The sequence below is a fragment of the Toxorhynchites rutilus genome, chromosome 2, assembly GCF_029784135.1.
Source record: "Toxorhynchites rutilus septentrionalis strain SRP chromosome 2, ASM2978413v1, whole genome shotgun sequence".
Lineage (NCBI taxonomy): Eukaryota > Metazoa > Arthropoda > Insecta > Diptera > Culicidae > Toxorhynchites > Toxorhynchites rutilus.
In genome coordinates this window covers 157118852-157137165 of record NC_073745.1, presented here as the reverse complement: position 1 = coordinate 157137165, position 18314 = coordinate 157118852, and the positions used below count along the sequence as shown (strand labels likewise).

Here is an 18314-nt window from a genome sequence, read left to right as displayed (position 1 = left end):
TCTTTCACATGAATATATTTTGAAAATTCCCAGAGGAACTGGCAGATTATTTTCAGTAACGATTAGTTATTTCCACATTTTCCTCGATACTGGAAGCCCACCAGTGGTTAATGCCAACTCGATAACCACCTGTTAATAGCACTTGATTGAAACATTTTTTTTTTCTCTATTATAGTGATTTTCAGCACATTTCGGCTGGTTCGTCACTTTTACTTCCATTTTTGGAAGAATGTCGGGAGTGAGAATTGAACTCGTGATCTCTGCGTGAGAGGTATGGATGTTACCACTACGCCAGATCGCCTCCCCTGATTGAAACATATTTGGTCACAGTGTTACATGGATAGAAAACATTCAATTAAACTCTTTCACATGAATATATTTTGAAAATTCCCAAAGGAACTGGCAGATTATTTTCAGTAACGATTAGATATTTCCACATTTTCCTCGATACTGGAAGCCCACCAGTGGTTAATGCCAACTCGATAACCACCTGTTAATAGCACTTGATTGAAACATATTTGGTCACAGAGTTACATGGATAGAAAACATTCAATTAAACTCTTTCACATGAATATATTTTGAAAATTCCCAAAGGAACTGGCAGATTATTTTCCAGCAATGATTAGATCTTTCCGGAACTTTCTCGATGCTGAATGGCATCCTAACGAAAAGAGTTCTGCGCGTGTATGTGTTCTCCTTCGCCGTCCACCTCCTCCAGCACGTTAGGCAACGATGTTGTCTTGTCGATGTCCTCACGAAAAATGAATGTGTCTCACCACCAGAATATCGCTTAAGTATGCTTTTTGTGTGTGATTGAATCGAGAGAAGGTGTGGTTTACAATGGCAATTTGGAAGGCAAACTAGAGGGGAATGAACTCTCTGAGCTCGGAACTTTCGGCGACTGAGCAATAATCGATTGCGGGCGCATACAATATTGGATACGGAAATATCCTACTGATGGGGAAGAATAATCTTCTGAAGCTATCCTGTTAATTGCGATTGATTGAAAAACCACAAAACCAAATGTATTTGGTCACAGTGTTACATGGATAGAAAACATTCAATTAAACTCTTTCACATGAATATATTTTGAAAATTCCCAAAGGAACTGGCAGATTATTTTCAGTAACGATTAGATATTTCCACATTTTCCTCGATACTGGAGCCCACCAGTGGTTAATGCCAACTCGATAACCACCTGTTAATAGCACTTGATTGAAACATATTTGGTCACAGTGTAACATAGATAGAAAACATTCAATTAAACTCTTTCACATGAATATATTTTGAAAATTCCCAGAGGAACTGGCAGATTATTTTCAGTAACGATTAGTTATTTCCACATTTTCCTCGATACTGGAAGCCCACCATTGGTTAATGCCAACTCGATAACCACCTGTTAATAGCACTTGATTGAAACATATTTGGTCACAGTGTAACATGGATAGAAAACATTCAATTAAACTCTTTCACATGAATATATTTTGAAAATTCCCAGAGGAACTGGCAGATTATTTTCAGTAACGATTAGTTATTTCCACATTTTCCTCGATACTGGAAGCCCACCAGTGGTTAATGCCAACTCGATAACCACCTGTTAATAGCACTTGATTGAAACATTTTTTTTTCTCTATTATAGTGATTTTCAGCACATTTCGGCTGGTTCGTCACTTTTACTTCCATTTTTGGAAGAATGTCGGGAGTGAGAATTGAACTCGTGATCTCTGCGTGAGAGGTATGGATGTTACCACTACGCCAGATCGCCTCCCCTGATTGAAACATATTTGGTCACAGTGTTACATGGATAGAAAACATTCAATTAAACTCTTTCACATGAATATATTTTGAAAATTCCCAGAGGAACTGGCAGATTATTTTCAGTAACGATTAGATATTTCCACATTTTCCTCGATACTGGAAGCCCACCAGTGGTTAATGCCAACTCGATAACCACCTGTTAATAGCACTTGGTTGAAACATATTTGGTCACAGTGTAACATGGATAGAAAACATTCAATTAAACTCTTTCACATGAATATATTTTGAAAATTCCCAAAGGAACTGGCAGATTATTTTACAGCAATGATTAGATCTTTCCGGAACTTTCTCGATGCTGAATGGCATCCTAACGGAAAGAGTTCTGCGCGTGTATGTGTCGATCCTTCGCCGTCCACCTCCTCCAGCACGTTAGGCAACGATGTTGTCTTGTCGATGTCCTCACGAAAAATGAATGTGTCTCACCACCAGAATATCGCTTAAGTATGCTTTTTGTATGTGATTGAATCGAGAGAAGGTGTGGTTTACGATGGCAATTTGGAAGGCAAACTAGAGGGGAATGAACTCTCTGAGCTCGGAACGTTCGGCGACTGAGCAATAATCGATTGCGGGCGCATACAATATTGGATACGGAAATATCCTACTGATGGGAAAGAATAATCTTCTGAAGCTATCCTGTTAATTGCGATTGATTGAAAAACCACAAAACCAAATGTATTTGGTCACAGTGTTACATGGATAGAAAACATTCAATTAAACTCTTTCACATGAATATATTTTGAAAATTCCCAAAGGAACTGGCAGATTATTTTCAGTAACGATTAGATATTTCCACATTTTCCTCGATACTGGAGCCCACCAGTGGTTAATGCCAACTCGATAACCACCTGTTAATAGCACTTGATTGAAACATATTTGGTCACAGTGTAACATAGATAGAAAACATTCAATTAAACTCTTTCACATGAATATATTTTGAAAATTCCCAGAGGAACTGGCAGATTATTTTCAGTAACGATTAGTTATTTCCACATTTTCCTCGATACTGGAAGCCCACCATTGGTTAATGCCAACTCGATAACCACCTGTTAATAGCACTTGATTGAAACATATTTGGTCACAGTGTAACATGGATAGAAAACATTCAATTAAACTCTTTCACATGAATATATTTTGAAAATTCCCAAAGGAACTGGCAGATTATTTTAAGTAACGATTAGATATTTCCACATTTTCCTCGATACTGGAAGCCCACCAGTGGTTAATGCCAACTCGATAACCACCTGTTAATAGCACTTGATTGAAACATATTTGGTCACAGTGTTACATGGATAGAAAACATTCAATTAAACTCTTTCACATGAATATATTTTGAAAATTCCCAAAGGAACTGGCAGATTATTTTAAGTAACGATTAGATATTTCCACATTTTCCTCGATACTGGAAGCCCACCAGTGGTTAATGCCAACTCGATAACCACCTGTTAATAGCACTTGATTGAAACATATTTGGTCACAGTGTTACATGGATAGAAAACATTCAATTAAACTCTTTCACATGAATATATTTTGAAAATTCCCAAAGGAACTGGCAGATAATTTTCCAGCAATGATTAGATCTTTCCGGAACATTCTCGATGCTGAATGGCATCCTAACGAGAGTTCTGCGCGTGTATGTGTCGATCCTTCGCCGTCCACCTCCTCCAGCACGTTAGGCAACGATGTTGTCTTGTCGATGTCCTCACAAAAAATGAATGTGTCTCACCACCAGAATATCGCTTAAGTATGCTTTTTGTGTGTGATTGAACCGAGAGAAGGTGTGGTTTACGATGGCAATTTGGAAGGCAAACTAGAGGGGAATGAACTCTCTGAGCTCGGAACTTTCGGCGACTGAGCAATAATCGATTGCGGGCGCATACAATATTGGATACGGAAATATCCTACTGATGGGGAAGAATAATCTTCTGAAGCTATCCTGTTAATTGCGATTGATTGAAAAACCACAAAACCAAATGTATTTGGTCACAGTGTTACATGGATAGAAAACATTCAATTAAACTCTTTCACATGAATATATTTTGAAAATTCCCAAAGGAACTGGCAGATTATTTTCAGTAACGATTAGATATTTCCACATTTTCCTCGATACTGGAAGCCCACCATTGGTTAATGCCAACTCGATAACCACCTGTTAATAGCACTTGATTGAAACATATTTGGTCACAGTGTAACATGGATAGAAAACATTCAATTAAACTCTTTCACATGAATATATTTTGAAAATTCTCAAAGGAACTGGCAGATTATTTTCAGTAACGATTGGATATTTCCACATTTTCCTCGATACTGGAAGCCCACCAGTGGTTAATGCCAACTCGATAACCACCTGTTAATAGCACTTGATTGAAACATATTTGGTCACAGTGTTACATGGATAGAAAACATTCAATTAAACTCTTTCACATGAATATATTTTGAAAATTCCCAAAGGAACTGGCAGATTATTCTCAGTAACGATTAGATATTTCCACATTTTCCTCGATACTGGAAGCCCACCAGTGGTTAATGCCAACTCGATAACCACCTGTTAATAGCCGCGCGTGTATGTGTGTGTAGCGATGTCTTCCCAGGGAACCGTTTGTGGCATCACTCTCCTCTTGATAGATTCCCTTCTGGCCTAGGGTGCACAAACAGGCTCTTGGTGACACCGTTCATCCGCGCTTTCATGATAAATAAAGAGCTTCACCGCAACAGCGACAACATGCTCCAATCGCTGTTCAATTAGAACTGAGTGGATTTCCGAGCGCCGCTCGCTTATATACCGATTGGTGATTTCAATAGCCTGTTTTGAAAGCAATTTTAAGACTATTGAAACAAGTTTTTGGATCAAAAAGTAACAAGTATATAACGCGTAGACATTTTATCTTTCGAATGAAGTGTTAATCATACCATTTCGTTCAGTTGTTTAGGAGCTATTAACGCTCAAAATCTCGGTCTCCGGCGTAACGCTTTCGTTTTCGAAACTTTGATTTTACACCCCGGTATAGAAATGAAAGACGTAGTCCTACGTTAAAACACTCGTTCATCGCCCCCAACTTATTTGTCAGCACGTATGAAATCAGCAATGTCCACGCTAGTTATAATGAGCACTATCCATTTGTGCGCGCCATTTGTTAAACTATCGACCACGAGGGTATTAACATGCTGATTTTCCCCAGGTACCTTGAATTTGAAATCTCTGTTAGGGAACAAAAGTTTTCCCTACTTTCATGTATTTGCTATGCCGATTTCCCCCAGGCAGCTTGTTTTTGATGTCTCTGTTAGGGAATACATTTCGGTGGGAGCAAAAGTCCCCCCTACTTTCATGCATTTGCAATGCCGATTTCCCCCAGGCAGCTTGGTTTTGATGTCTCTGTTAGTGAACCGTCGCATGTGTCGTCAATTTCGACCAATTAGAAGTGGGTATTTCCGTTAGGATAGGGGTTGAGATTTTTTAACTGTTCGATAATTAGTTTCAAGTCATATATTATTTTCTTCAATATCAAAAATTGTTATGGAGTGCAGAAATCGATTGACGCAAAAATCTCATCAATCCATCGTCAAATGACTGAGCAATAAGCGTTTGAAATTGGACAATTTTCACGATGTGCTCGTTTTTCGATTTTCAATTTGTACCCCAATATGTTCCCGAAATACGTAATCCTACGTCAAAACAGATGAGTAGCTCGTCTGACTCGACAATCGTTTGGCCGCGCTCGTCGATGAATCAGTCGAATCGTTTAGTTTGTTTGATGTGTTCGTTCACCTTGTCAATTTAAAGCATCGATATTCATCTGGTCCGCCTTTATCTTCGAAAATTGTTTCATGGCTAAACTAGTATTGCATAAGCAATGTATGTTCTCAACTGCAATAATCAAATTCAATTCAGTAATTGCAAGATTTTGCAGATTTTCAAATGGGCCTTCTCGAAACAACACAACCAAATGTAAACATTGAACTCATATCCAGGGATGCCAGATGATTGTTTTGATATATTAACACGGCGCGAAAAGCGTTTTCACATCATATTGAACGAGAATGAGTAAATCAAAACAACTATTTTATTGGAAATACATGCATATAGATTTAAAACTTTTCTTGATAAATCGATGATTAGGTGAACAAATATATGAAATTGAAAATATATAGCGAGTATACATCAACGGAATAAACCCCGAGTTATATGCGTTTTGCTTGTAAATGACATTATCATTTTATTTTTCTTTCAAGCGTTCTCGTTATATTTATCCATTCCGTCCAGCGCAAATCAGTTCAGCTGCACTCGTTCGTTCGCAAACAGTTCGCCCGCAAACACTTCGTTCTCAAAAGTTCATTCCCATACAGTTCACTCGCAAACAGTTCGATCACAAACAGTTCATTCTCAATCAGTTCGCTCTCAAACAGTTCACTCGCAAACCGTTCTTTCGGAATCAGTTCGTGGGGAGAACTACCGTTCATTGAAACGGAACGACCGTTCGTTCACTTTTTTTGGAGAACTAGTTCTTTCGTACCGTTCGTGAACGGTTTGCCCATCTCTACTCCCGACATTCTTCCAAAAATGGAAGGAAAGAGACGAACAGCTACATGTGTTTGAATGTCACTATAATACAGAAAAAAATAATAATTTAAATCAGGCTCAAATTTTAAGATGGGTGGAAAGGGTAGATTATTTAAATACAGCGAACGCGAACAATGCGAGCAGTAGAACGTACATTTGCTCGCTTGCGTTTTCAGACATAAGTGAGCATAATGGAGACGAAGTCCCACTCTAACGAGAATAAGGATCTGAGGCAGCCTCTAACTGCCGAGATTTCGTTATTCAATTCGGCAGCCGACACACCGTCGGGAGCAGCGACCACTCGCAAGCAAACCTTCATTTCACCGAATGCTCGATTAGTTTCAAACATTAGAGACGATCCTTTAGTTAAGTCCGACAGTGTTAGCGAGCGCCGGACGACATACGTTTGCCTGCAGAAATGCAAACGTGAATTTTTGCTTTGAAAATTGAATGAACTATTTCAAAGCAAAAAGCGTGATGCACCAGGCAAACGTTTGTTTTACTAAAGGATCGTCTCTTAAGTTTCAAACTAAACGTACAATCGGTGAAACACAGGTTTATATGCGAGAGGCCGCCGCTTCCGACATCAGGTCGGCGGCCGACGCTTATTCCATCACCTAGGCGGCTTGGAGCCGTCTCGGTACCTTATTTTTGTTAGATGGTAACTTCGCCTCCATTATATCGAATAAATTTCATAATAAAAATTGCGCTGCGGTGGCATTAATATGTTAGTGCCATTCTTCCGTGTAGGTAGTGATGATGGAGCACTTGAAATGTGCTTTCATTCTGTCGTAACGTTTTTCAATGCACCGGTTCCTTTCGGCGTAGTAAACAATTCTTTGACCAGCGGAAGTTTGTTTTCTGTCAACGAACAAGTGTCACTCGATTCACTATTTCCGGCAAATGTTTCGGACATTTTTCCACGTTCGATTTTTTTCGCACCGCGTCTTGTATTTATTCTGATTTACTCACAACTCACAAAAAATCACCCACAGCTAATTCGGTTAAAGTCTCTTAAAAAATAAGAACAAAACAGCTAATTCGCACTTTTTCACCCAGAAATTTTCTCCGTGAAGTTCCTCTTGCACCGCACTGATCACGAGTCAATTCAAAATGCTGGCACAAATAAGTCTGTCAGATTTACAGCACGAAACCGTTTTAATTTGTCTAAATTTTACATGAAAATTGTCCCTTCATGTTATTTGAACACGTTAAACATAGCATCCTGACTCTTACTTATTCATTTGTTGATGCATATCGTTAAACTTTCACTAAAACACTTCATTATATAATAAACTTTATCAAACATAGTTTATAATCATTTAATATTTTTTCATAATTTGCGAAAAACGTGTTATTCTATTACATAGAATACATATTCGACACAGAAAAGTTAATTTTCATTCATAATTTTTATTTTAAAAATGTATTCTTTCCACCTGAAAACCAATTATTATCATTATTGTTGCTTTACACTTGCACGTTTGAAATACAATAAAGACCTCCGAATACAACCCTGAGTACATTGATAATGCTATTGTGGTGATAACAACACTACACAAATTGCTTACGGATTCTATTACACTACCGACAATCACTCAAATTGATTAGAGTTTTCGCAAAACATTTCAAACAGCATTGTTTTCATGAGTTAAATTGGTATAATCTAAACCAAATGCCATTGATGTATAAAACTGAAAGAAACAACATCAGATAGTTTGTATCATTTTATTCTTCAAAAAATACTGTTTTCTGTAAGAAAGGTACATACTGATCATGTTAAAAATCTCTAGAAGGGCCCGCAAACCCTATTCGATTGAAGACTTTGCATTCACTCTAAAGAGTCATACAATTAGTGTTTTCAAAGAAAAAAGCACAATACTCTAGAAATCTATCGTTTGAATCCCTGAGTCCATATTCAGGAAAAACTCTGAATTATCCCAATGGGTGTTTTGAAAAAAGGAATGTCTGAATTATCCCAATGGGTGTTTAGAAAAAATGAATCTCTGAAACAAATCTCCAGAAATCAACAACTACAGTTTCGAATCTCCCAAAACCCAGTGCGGTAATCTATAACCATCAAAGTTAAGTAAAATGCGATCAGAGTCGCTCAATTCCTCTCACGGAAAATGGGTGAAAATTGTGAAATTCAAAACAAATTCAAAATACAGTAGAACCCCGATTTTCCGCAAAATAGTCGGGCTAGATCACCGCGTATAACGAAATTAGCGGATAACGCAATAAAGACTAAAAAAACACAGAAAAAAAGATATTTTAGCATGAAAGCTATGTTTTATCTATACATAAATTATTGAACTCTGTAAGGTCGTGTACATCAGCGATCAGATAATGTAAAAGCTATGACCAAAACAAAATAGCCGGACTCTACCACTCACTGACAAATTTCGCGACGATTTATAGAATTACTAGGGACCTCGCATTCGCGGATAATCGAGGTACTACTATAGTTCATCAAAGCATCAATTTTTGGCTCCTTACGATTTCATATACCGCTATAGAAATAGATAGTTCTATGGAATATATAACACGTAGAGCCCCGGATTGTTCTTGCTGCACTTTCCATTCAATCAGCATCAAGAGTGTTTGCACAATATCAGTGTCGGTCCCCGCTCCCAAAGATATTTGTTGTATAAAAAAAAGTCATAAAATAGACTAAAAACAAAAAACATCGTAAAACAAACCATGTTCTTATTTATTTTCATATCTAGTAACTGTCAGTCCAAGTGATCTGAGAATGCTAAATGTCAGCCCCTAGCAACCGACACGGGGCTCAACGTGTTAATAAAAACAAAAGCGTCTATTTTTCGTTGAAACAATGCATTGTTCGCCACCATATTGATAGTTACGGTTATTGCATTCACGAAACAACCAATTGAATCGCAGTGCGAACAATTAAAAAAAATGGTATATAAAAACATGAAACCTTGATCGCATAACACATCTACCACATTTTGAATGTATCCATTTTTTCGGATTTGATAGAAAAATGTTTGGTGTCAGCCATTTTATTGCTTTTATATATTATTCAATACAAAATAGGAAATAATTGAAATTTCAAAAAGGATCAATAAAGTTTACATCCGATCGATAGAATCGTGATTCCATCGGATAAGAACAAATTTATCATATGAAAAATGTTCTTCGATTGCTTGAAAGAGAACCAACAAAAACTATACGAACAGGATTGAACATGAAGGCCTACGCCATCTTGATAAAACAAAATTCCACGAAATTATTCACCGTCCATATGTCATGGACACAATTTCCCCCCACTATGTAGCAGTTGTAGTGAATTCATCACATGCGCATTGAAATTTTTCTATCTTTTCTAAATTTATTCCATCGGATGATAATTCGTAATCTTTTTTCGTAATCAGTTTTGATTCACCGGAAAATTTGTGCCACTATCTCGTACATTCACAGCATCCACTTCTGTTCCTCTATTTGCGAAACAGTATAGAGGACAACACTATATCATAAGCACATAGATTGAGGAAATGTCTGCCGAAATAACATGTACAACTTCGTTCAAAACGACCACAAAATATCACGTACCGTCATAACAAACGCTTCCCTACTCTCTGCTCAATGCTAGCTCGAGCCACACTGAGCGCAAGCACCCAACTCAGTGTGCATTATATAGCAGACCGCTCAATATACCCGGGCGAGGTCATGACGACTCTTATTTATATTGTTCATTCCATTCTCTTATCTTCGTGAAACAGAAACATAAAATACGTCGGCGCGATCGTTTCCTCAGGCTAAATAGAAAATACAACACGACACAGATGCGTCTTTTTTTTGTGTGAACATGTAAATATATTTCAACTTGTTTATTCTTTAATGAGAAAGGACCCATTATTGTCACTAAATGTAATTTAGTGTGGAAATTGAAAATACTAATTGAAACTAATAGAAAACGTTTTTTGTCTTGGGTGTGCTTTTGTGTATAATGTATTGAACTCAATTGTTCAATATTATATCGTATATTGTTATGTACAAAGGGTGAATAAAGGGGAAAAATTTCGTTCGTGTTGGATAGCCCACAATGAAGCTATCGGCAAGAATAAACCAGAAATCTGCTCAAGAACGTGCTGCGGGCCCAGCGGGAGAGCTGGTAAATTTTGAGCCGGAACTGTATTGCACACTGAAGCATACCACGATAGGGAAACACAAAGTAGAATATAACCAAGATAGATTCAAGACACAGTGTGAATACGCATTTGAGAATAGAATAGGAGGAAAACAGCAACACAAACCTAAACAGGGTCAGTAAATAATATAAATCCGATAGTCGTATTCTCTCGTACCTATCTGGAGAAAATTCTGACTAGTTTAGAGCATGCTGTTATCTTTAACTCTATTTTACTCAGGGCCCGTTTCGCTCGCGCGATCCAGCAACTCAAGATGATGTTTATCAGGGAAGCATTTTATGGGTAGAAACGCGTCGCTACCTGTGAGGGCCCAAGTTGACAATTTGTCATGACTCATTGGGTTCGTTTTCCGAAAATATTATCGAATGTTGTGAATTAATTGCACGGAACGCATTTATTTCAAATTTATTTCATATAAATCTTGTTTTTGATGCGAATGATGTCATTTTTTGTATTAACCAAGTGGAATTAGTGTTTTCACTAAATTCCGTCGTCCAAGGCAGTGATGATTAGAATAATGAACACATTCCTATCGTTAGCAGTTTTCTCTATTTGCGCTTCGTTTGATAAGCTGGATGCTGTGAAAATACTTTTTAGCGATTTGTATTATTCGAACGAGGAACAGACACAGAAGATTTTTTTTTTTGTCAGTGACTATAGAATAGTATTGCGGATACTGTTTTATGGATAGCGAAGAAAAATATTGAAAGATTATACTTTTGGATATACAGTAGAACCCCGATAATCCGCGGAATAGTCTGGCAGTCATCAGCGGGCCGGGTTATCCGTGAAAGCAAGTTTCATAGTAACTCTATAGAGTTTCCCGAAATTTGTCAGTGGGAGATAGGTACTTGGTCTTTTTTTTTGGTCATGGCTTTCACATTATCTGACCACTGGTGTAAACGACCTCACAGATAGATAGTTTAATGTTTTCTGTAATGCTAAAACATAGTTTTCATACTTTATTCGTGTGTGTACCTCATTTTTAGCCCATTAACGCGTTATCCGCGATTTTGCTTAGACTACTTCGCGCATAATCGGAGTTTTTGTACAATTTTCCATAAATCTGTTCCATTTTTCGGATGATATTTTACAACCTCTTCTTTAATAAAATTCTTTGGGTTCATCAAGGAATTAAAACATACAATACAAGGCTTGCCAATTCTACACTCAAAAAAATAACACAAACAGAGTGCGGAGTTTTTAGGAAATTTTTTAAATACTGTAACTTTGTGACAAGCATGAAAATGGAAAAATAACTTTCAAGGCATGAAAATGGGATATACAGTCAATCCCAAAATTGAGTATAGACCTCGCGCTGCTTTGTCATTTTTGAGTTTTTCAGGGCTAAAAAGTGAATAATTCAATTCGGCTCATATTCATGGTAAAATCGATCCATTTTACACTCATGTAGTAATAAAAAAATTGTCACATTTCTACTTCATGTTTATTTGATATGGCTCCCCTTTGGCGTCCAGCACTTCCTGCAAGCGCCGAGGTGAGATTTCTGGTCACTGTAGACGGAAATGCCTACCAGATCTCCGTAATCGTCGTTTTAAGTTCCGCTTTGTTCCCTGGATTTATATTCTTCAAATGGTTCTTAATTTTCCACCATAGATACTCAATAGTGTTCAAGTCCGGTGATTGCGGAGGTGTTTTGTGTTGGTTGGTACATTATAGAGCAGATATTCCCGCACAATGAGGTCAGTTTGCTTCGAATCATTATTCTGTTGAAGTAGTAATCACAAGGGAGACCCAATTTCTGAACAAGAGACTGCAGGTTACGTTTCAGGAAGATCAATTAAGCCATCTTGTCCATCGCCGAACCGATAAACTCCATTGTTCGAGTTCCAGAAGCCATCAATGTAACAAACATCAACTGACTACCGCCGCCGTGTTTTTCTGTGTGAACCAAATGCTGAACCTGGGGCACCAATCTTGGTTGATCTGTCTACCATCCGATTCAATGAGATTGGATTTCAGTTCATCCGTACAGAAGACCTTGTTTCAGAACTTCTTAAGTCTGTTTACATATGCATCAGCAAACTCTAGTCGTTTTTTCATATTCACATTCGAGATGAAAGACTTTTCAAGGTCAACACGACCTCTCAGATTGTTCCTGTATGCTACTCTCCAGACAGTGTCTGCGCTGAAAGGTCTTTCAATGATGCCGGCTACTTCGGTAGCCGGAATGTTTGTTTTAAGGTAATTTCGCAATGCTCGCACAATTACTCGTTCATCATAGTTATATGTGTTATTAATATGTATCAAAAGAAGAAATGTATTCAAAATATTTTATGCCAAATGAATAGAGTATCGTCAAGTATTATGTGTATACTCAATTTTGGGATTTACTGTACAACGTTTTGAAGTTTCAAGTTTCGTGATATTATCGAACACATTTTTATCTTGGCTTGTAAAGGTGTAGTAGACAAAAATATGGAGAAGAAATAAAAAAAATCGATTCCATCCTGTTTCTTCAAAGTTTTTGTGGACTCACAGAATTTTTTATTAACTAAGGTTCAATTGCAATCGACCTCATCAGCCACTATTTATTCACAGAGTCGGACAAAACATTAAGACCACTGCTCAATCAAAAAAGAAAATGACGAAATTTTGAGAAAAAAACAATCCAATCCAGTGCTTCAATTCATTTATAATAATTTATTTGCATTGTTCAAAGAAATTTATAACACCTACAGTTAAAACAATAGTCATTCATTAAAAAAGTGTTTTAAGCATACTTAACAGCTAAAATGACGCGACAAAAATTAAGACCGGGTTTAAAATTCATAGTAAAAAAATAAAAAACAAGAAAAGTCATACCGTGGAAGATTTGTAGGGTGTAGTACTTGGTCATGTAACCTTTGTTACCATTGAGGAAGTGGCCGAGCCTGGACTACGATAGCTCAGGATTTTGGAATGTGGCTTGCACTGGAGAATTAAAGAACACTTGGAAACTTCTAACTAAACAAAGGTTGGATTTGGAATGAATGAATATGGGTAGTGATCGATTGTATGCACATATTCGTTTGTGTGCGTTCTTCTTGTTATGCTGTGTATCGGTTTATTGTGCTGGTTGTAGATGTGTCATTCATTGCATTTTTAATGGGAGGGAAGGATTTGGATGGGGATGGGGACAGGGTGAAAAAAGGGAAGCTATTTCATTTCACACTTGCTCAACATTCGCGCTGTTGGTCGCGAACAATGACTGTTGTTTTAACTACAGATTTTATAAACCTTTTCGAACAATGCAAACAAATTATTACAAATGGATGCAAATGAATTATAAATGGATCGAAGCACTCGATTGGATTATTTTTTCTCACTTTGTCACCATCATTTTTTCTGCTTGAGCAGTGGTCTTAATGTTTTGTACGACACTGTAAACAAACAAACAATCTACTAAATTAGATGTTCAACTACTATATCCTGTACCAATGTTGAAAAAAATCATCTTCGCTAAGCTCAAATGCATAGATTTTAGGGCTAGGTTGCATCGAAAACCTATATTAGGATGGCAGCGAAAATGGTCATGTCAAATTTCAAAAACCGACCATGTACATTTTGTTTATTGGCCCAAAAAAAAGGACCTGTGCAAAGTTTCAGCTTAATCGGACATGATTTAGGGGTGCCTCAAAGCTCTCAAAGTTGTGATTTTTTTTCCTCGAAAACCTTCCAAGGGAAGAGTAAAGAAAATTTTATAAATCGATTTTTTTTTCGATGACCGTCGAACGTCGAGATTTGGTGTCATCTAGAAAAAAAAAACTTGGTGGTCCCGAAACGAACCGATGAAATTCGAGTGGCCTTGTAAATGCAACTGAAGATGTTTGATACGTGATTCATTTTTGTTTTCGTGAGAATAACGAGATTTTTCATGATCACTCCATGCGCAGAATAGAAACCTAGGGCGCCATTTCATGCTGAAAACGAAATAAAGTCTATATAACCTTGCATAAAATTTATTTCGATTTTATCATGATGTGGCAATTTTTCATGACTGTTCCATGCGAAAACAGAACAGAAAATGATGCTATTGGATTGCATCACGGGAACACCAAATCGAGTGCGTAAATGATTGTAAATATTCCTTCGCTCGGCCGCATTCACACGCAAACAAATTTTCACGACTGTTCCATGCGAAAGCAGAACAAAAACTGATGCGAGTAAAAGTACTCACGCCTTGCATGTGTCCGCTATGGTTCCCCAAAACCAATGCAAGCGAGCAAAATAAATAACAGCTTGCATGTATTCGCTATGACGGGTTCTCCAGGTGCCTAGATTTTGCGTACGTATTCGAGAACACATTGCGATCACCAATCATCATCAATGAGTTGGATTGTTATGACTTCAATAGCTTGCTTTCAAAGTAATTTTTAAGCTATTGAAATTTTTGAAATTGAAATTTTTTGAACCAATAAGTGACAATCATATAACTCGTTGACATTTTATCTTTAGGATGAAGTGATTATTATACCACTCCATTCAGCCTGTATAGAGGTATTAACGTTCAAAATCTTGCAGTCCAGCGTCACTCTCTCGCTTTTGAATCTCTGAACTTGCACCCCGGTGCAGAAATGAAAGACGTAGTCCTACGTCAAAATGACCTGTGCAAAATTTCAGCCTCAAAGCATGATCGGTTTTTGAAATTCGATGATGAAATTTTTTCCATACATCCATTGCCACCCTAACCTATATATTCCAAACGTAAATCAAAATGACAGATCCAGACAACCAGTGAATATGAGCAAATGAACTTTTGTTCTTCAATATGTTTTGAAGCTTAGTTTTCCACCCAGTGTCATTTTCATCTTGATTATTTAAGATGCCACAATTGAATTTCATTTTAGCCAAATGAATATCAGCTGTTGTTTACTTTTAACCTCAGGCAGCTGTGTGTGGTTGGTTCTTATTTATGCCGTTGTTACCGTGTCGCCAAACAAAATCCTGCGCGATTTCTTGCAAAGTTCGTTTCATCGAACTCTGGCGTTTTTGTTCTCTAAATGGTCCAGCCTGACTAATTGTTTTATTTTAAAATTTTGACTCAAAATCAATGCCAGAAAGAATATCGTTTCGAACGTGCTGAATATCAATTTGTTGCTTTTGATATTCAAAGTATGAAAAAATGAATAACCCTACTCAATGCCCTATTCATTCATTATAGCAAATTTGATCATGCATCAGCGATATGAACAAAATGAACTCGTTTGTTATCGTCATCAATACAATGAGGACAGCGTGTTTCAAGCTGAAAAAAGTCCTTTACACTGAAATGAAACCATATTCGTTACTCGTGGATATTTTTTGATATTCTAAGACACTGTCCTGTACTAAATTATCTCATCTTTCAAATTAAAGCAAACGAATCGTCTTACGTAGCGTACTTTTTAATGTAGAGCTAGTTTCAGATAACAGAGTTCGAAACAGAACAAAAAGTTCTATAACTCTGTCATTGTTGAAATTCGAACATATGCGTAGAAAGATATTTTCATCATATATAATCGTTAGGGTGTCAATGAAAATGATTATCTCGAACTTCAAAAAGTTACCCCATAAAAAATGTTCACCACCTCGGACTTAACGGAGAGTGGAGCAAAGCGGTCAAATTTATTTTTTATTGAAAATCGAAAATTAACCCAAGGGTGGAGGAAATCGGGGTTTTAAAAAAAAATATGCCAAATGTTTTAACACATTAAGGACTGAAAAGAAATCTGTAAGACATACGCCTGGGACCGCACGTTTTAGGGCAAACATGTACGCTTCATTTGTTCTGTTCGGATTCCACGAATGAGATCGTTTCCTTCGGTGTGGATGAGACGAAGGCTAAATCCTTGGAAGACCAAGAATTTAGCCATAAGTGCAGAAAACACGAGTTATTTTCTGATACATCCGTAACAAACCGAACGCGAAACACGAGAAAATTCGTGCGTGGTTCTTAATATGTTAAAATTGCATGAAACATCGAGATTTACTGTCATCTCTAAAAAAAATTTTTTTTAAATCGACGCTCTGCGATGTATTTTTTTTTCGGAATACGAGATAAGACGTACGCGTTTGGGTGCCTATAAAAATAGTTATCTCGTTTTTTTCATTCGGAGCTTAACGTTGATTTGTACGATAACATTATTATTGAATCGCGTTAACCTTTTCTTATGAAACTTTTGCCGTCTCAATGTATGCTTTAACTAGCGTCATTTATTAATACATTATAGGGGCAAGCTCTCGAAGGAAAATTCTTTGACGAAAAATCCCCCGGCCAGAACGGGAATCGAACCCGAACACCGGGAATGATAATGTGAGACGCTAACCACTCGGCCACGGGTTGTACGATAACATACCCAATGCAAAATATCAGCTCAATTAGACTTTATTTTTGACAATTTTTGACGTAGGACTACGTCTTTGATTTCTATATAGGGGGGTCACTCTACGAAAAATGTAACGTTTATTAAGAGTTTTCAAATGCATATTACACAGAATCGTTTTTACGATATATGTTTTAAAATATACCATTAGACGACAAATTTATTCAACATGTTTTTCGCCTGACATCAACGGTGGAAATAATAAAACAAGTGAGCAATTTAACAAATAAAAGAGGTAGGTTTCGCGAGCGAATACGAAGATAAATCATGTATTATGCATTCTTTCTTCCAACTTCGTTCCCACGAATGTTGTATGTAACACAAAATTGCGTGCAATAATTCGTTCTATCTAACAAATTAGCAAGGTGTTAAAGTAATCAGATGCAATATTTCATGCATCACTGAACTTCATGCAAGATTTAATCAAAGTAACGAGGAAAGTGTCACCCATGCATTGATCGTTCATCAATTAGGAGGCAGCGATTATCAGGCGAAGACTTATTGAGTTCGGCATTACATCGCATCACAAAATGAAACGAAATGAAATATTAATATTCTTCATGACTCATATTCATATTTCTCAATGACTCAATTCCTTCTATGATAGATTGAGCAGTAGAACCAATACAACTCGATTGTGATAGTCTGCAAAGGAACATTATTTCATCGCAATAGCTACTGCCCCTAATGCCTTAGAATAAGACTAATAATAAGAATAACACAACAGAAAGAAAATACAATACCATAGCTATCCATGAAAAATGAAGCAACTTCATGATTTCATGTGTATTTTACCTTAAAATATCACGAAATTGTAAGGGTGGTCAACTTGTTTTTTTTTGTTTCTTCCCCATAAACTTCATATTCAATGTAATCAATGACGATATCATTTTTATACCATTCCATCCTGTTATGTGTCACATTGATATTCATTAATCATTTTCAGTTGGACAGATTAACTTCCTGTCAGAAACTTAATTTCTTTTTTTTTTTGTTCGTTACAAACCGTTTGACGGTTATGAGTACGTATAACAAACGGCCCTTTTTAGGGCTACTATATGGAGTTTCAAAAAAGTTAAACTAAGAGATTTCTCAAAAATGACAAGAATTACATTTAAAATAACCAATTGTTCTGAACAATCACAGTCCTACGTCAAACTTCCGTCCATGCCCCAACGCTCAAACCCCTCAATTTTTTTATAACATCGAGACATTTGACTTCAAAAAAAAATTTTGAAAACCCCGATTTCGATGATTTTTCGTTTTTAAAAAACTCGAATTTTGAAGTCTGTGGCAAAAGAAGTCCAATTGAGATAATATTTTGCATTGGATATATTATCGTGCAAATCGACGTTTCGCAAAAAGTTCCGAATGAAAAATCGAAATAACTATTTTCATTCG

General features: G+C 36.9%; 1 protein-coding gene across 3 annotated transcripts in view; it reads right to left on the bottom strand.

The window, feature by feature from the left end:
• LOC129771950 (uncharacterized) overlaps window positions 1–18314 on the bottom strand; it is a 154571-nt gene that overhangs the window by 47567 nt on the left and 88690 nt on the right. Inside the window, exon 1 of one of the 3 annotated variants that reach the window (XM_055776112.1) lies at window positions 9950–10015. The exons of the other annotated variants lie outside the window; for them this stretch is intronic. Coding sequence (XP_055632087.1) covers window positions 9950–9955 — 6 coding nt within the window. The 5' untranslated portion in view covers window positions 9956–10015. Of the gene's footprint in view, window positions 1–9949; window positions 10016–18314 lie in introns of those variants that run through there. 3 annotated transcript variants of the gene reach the window in all.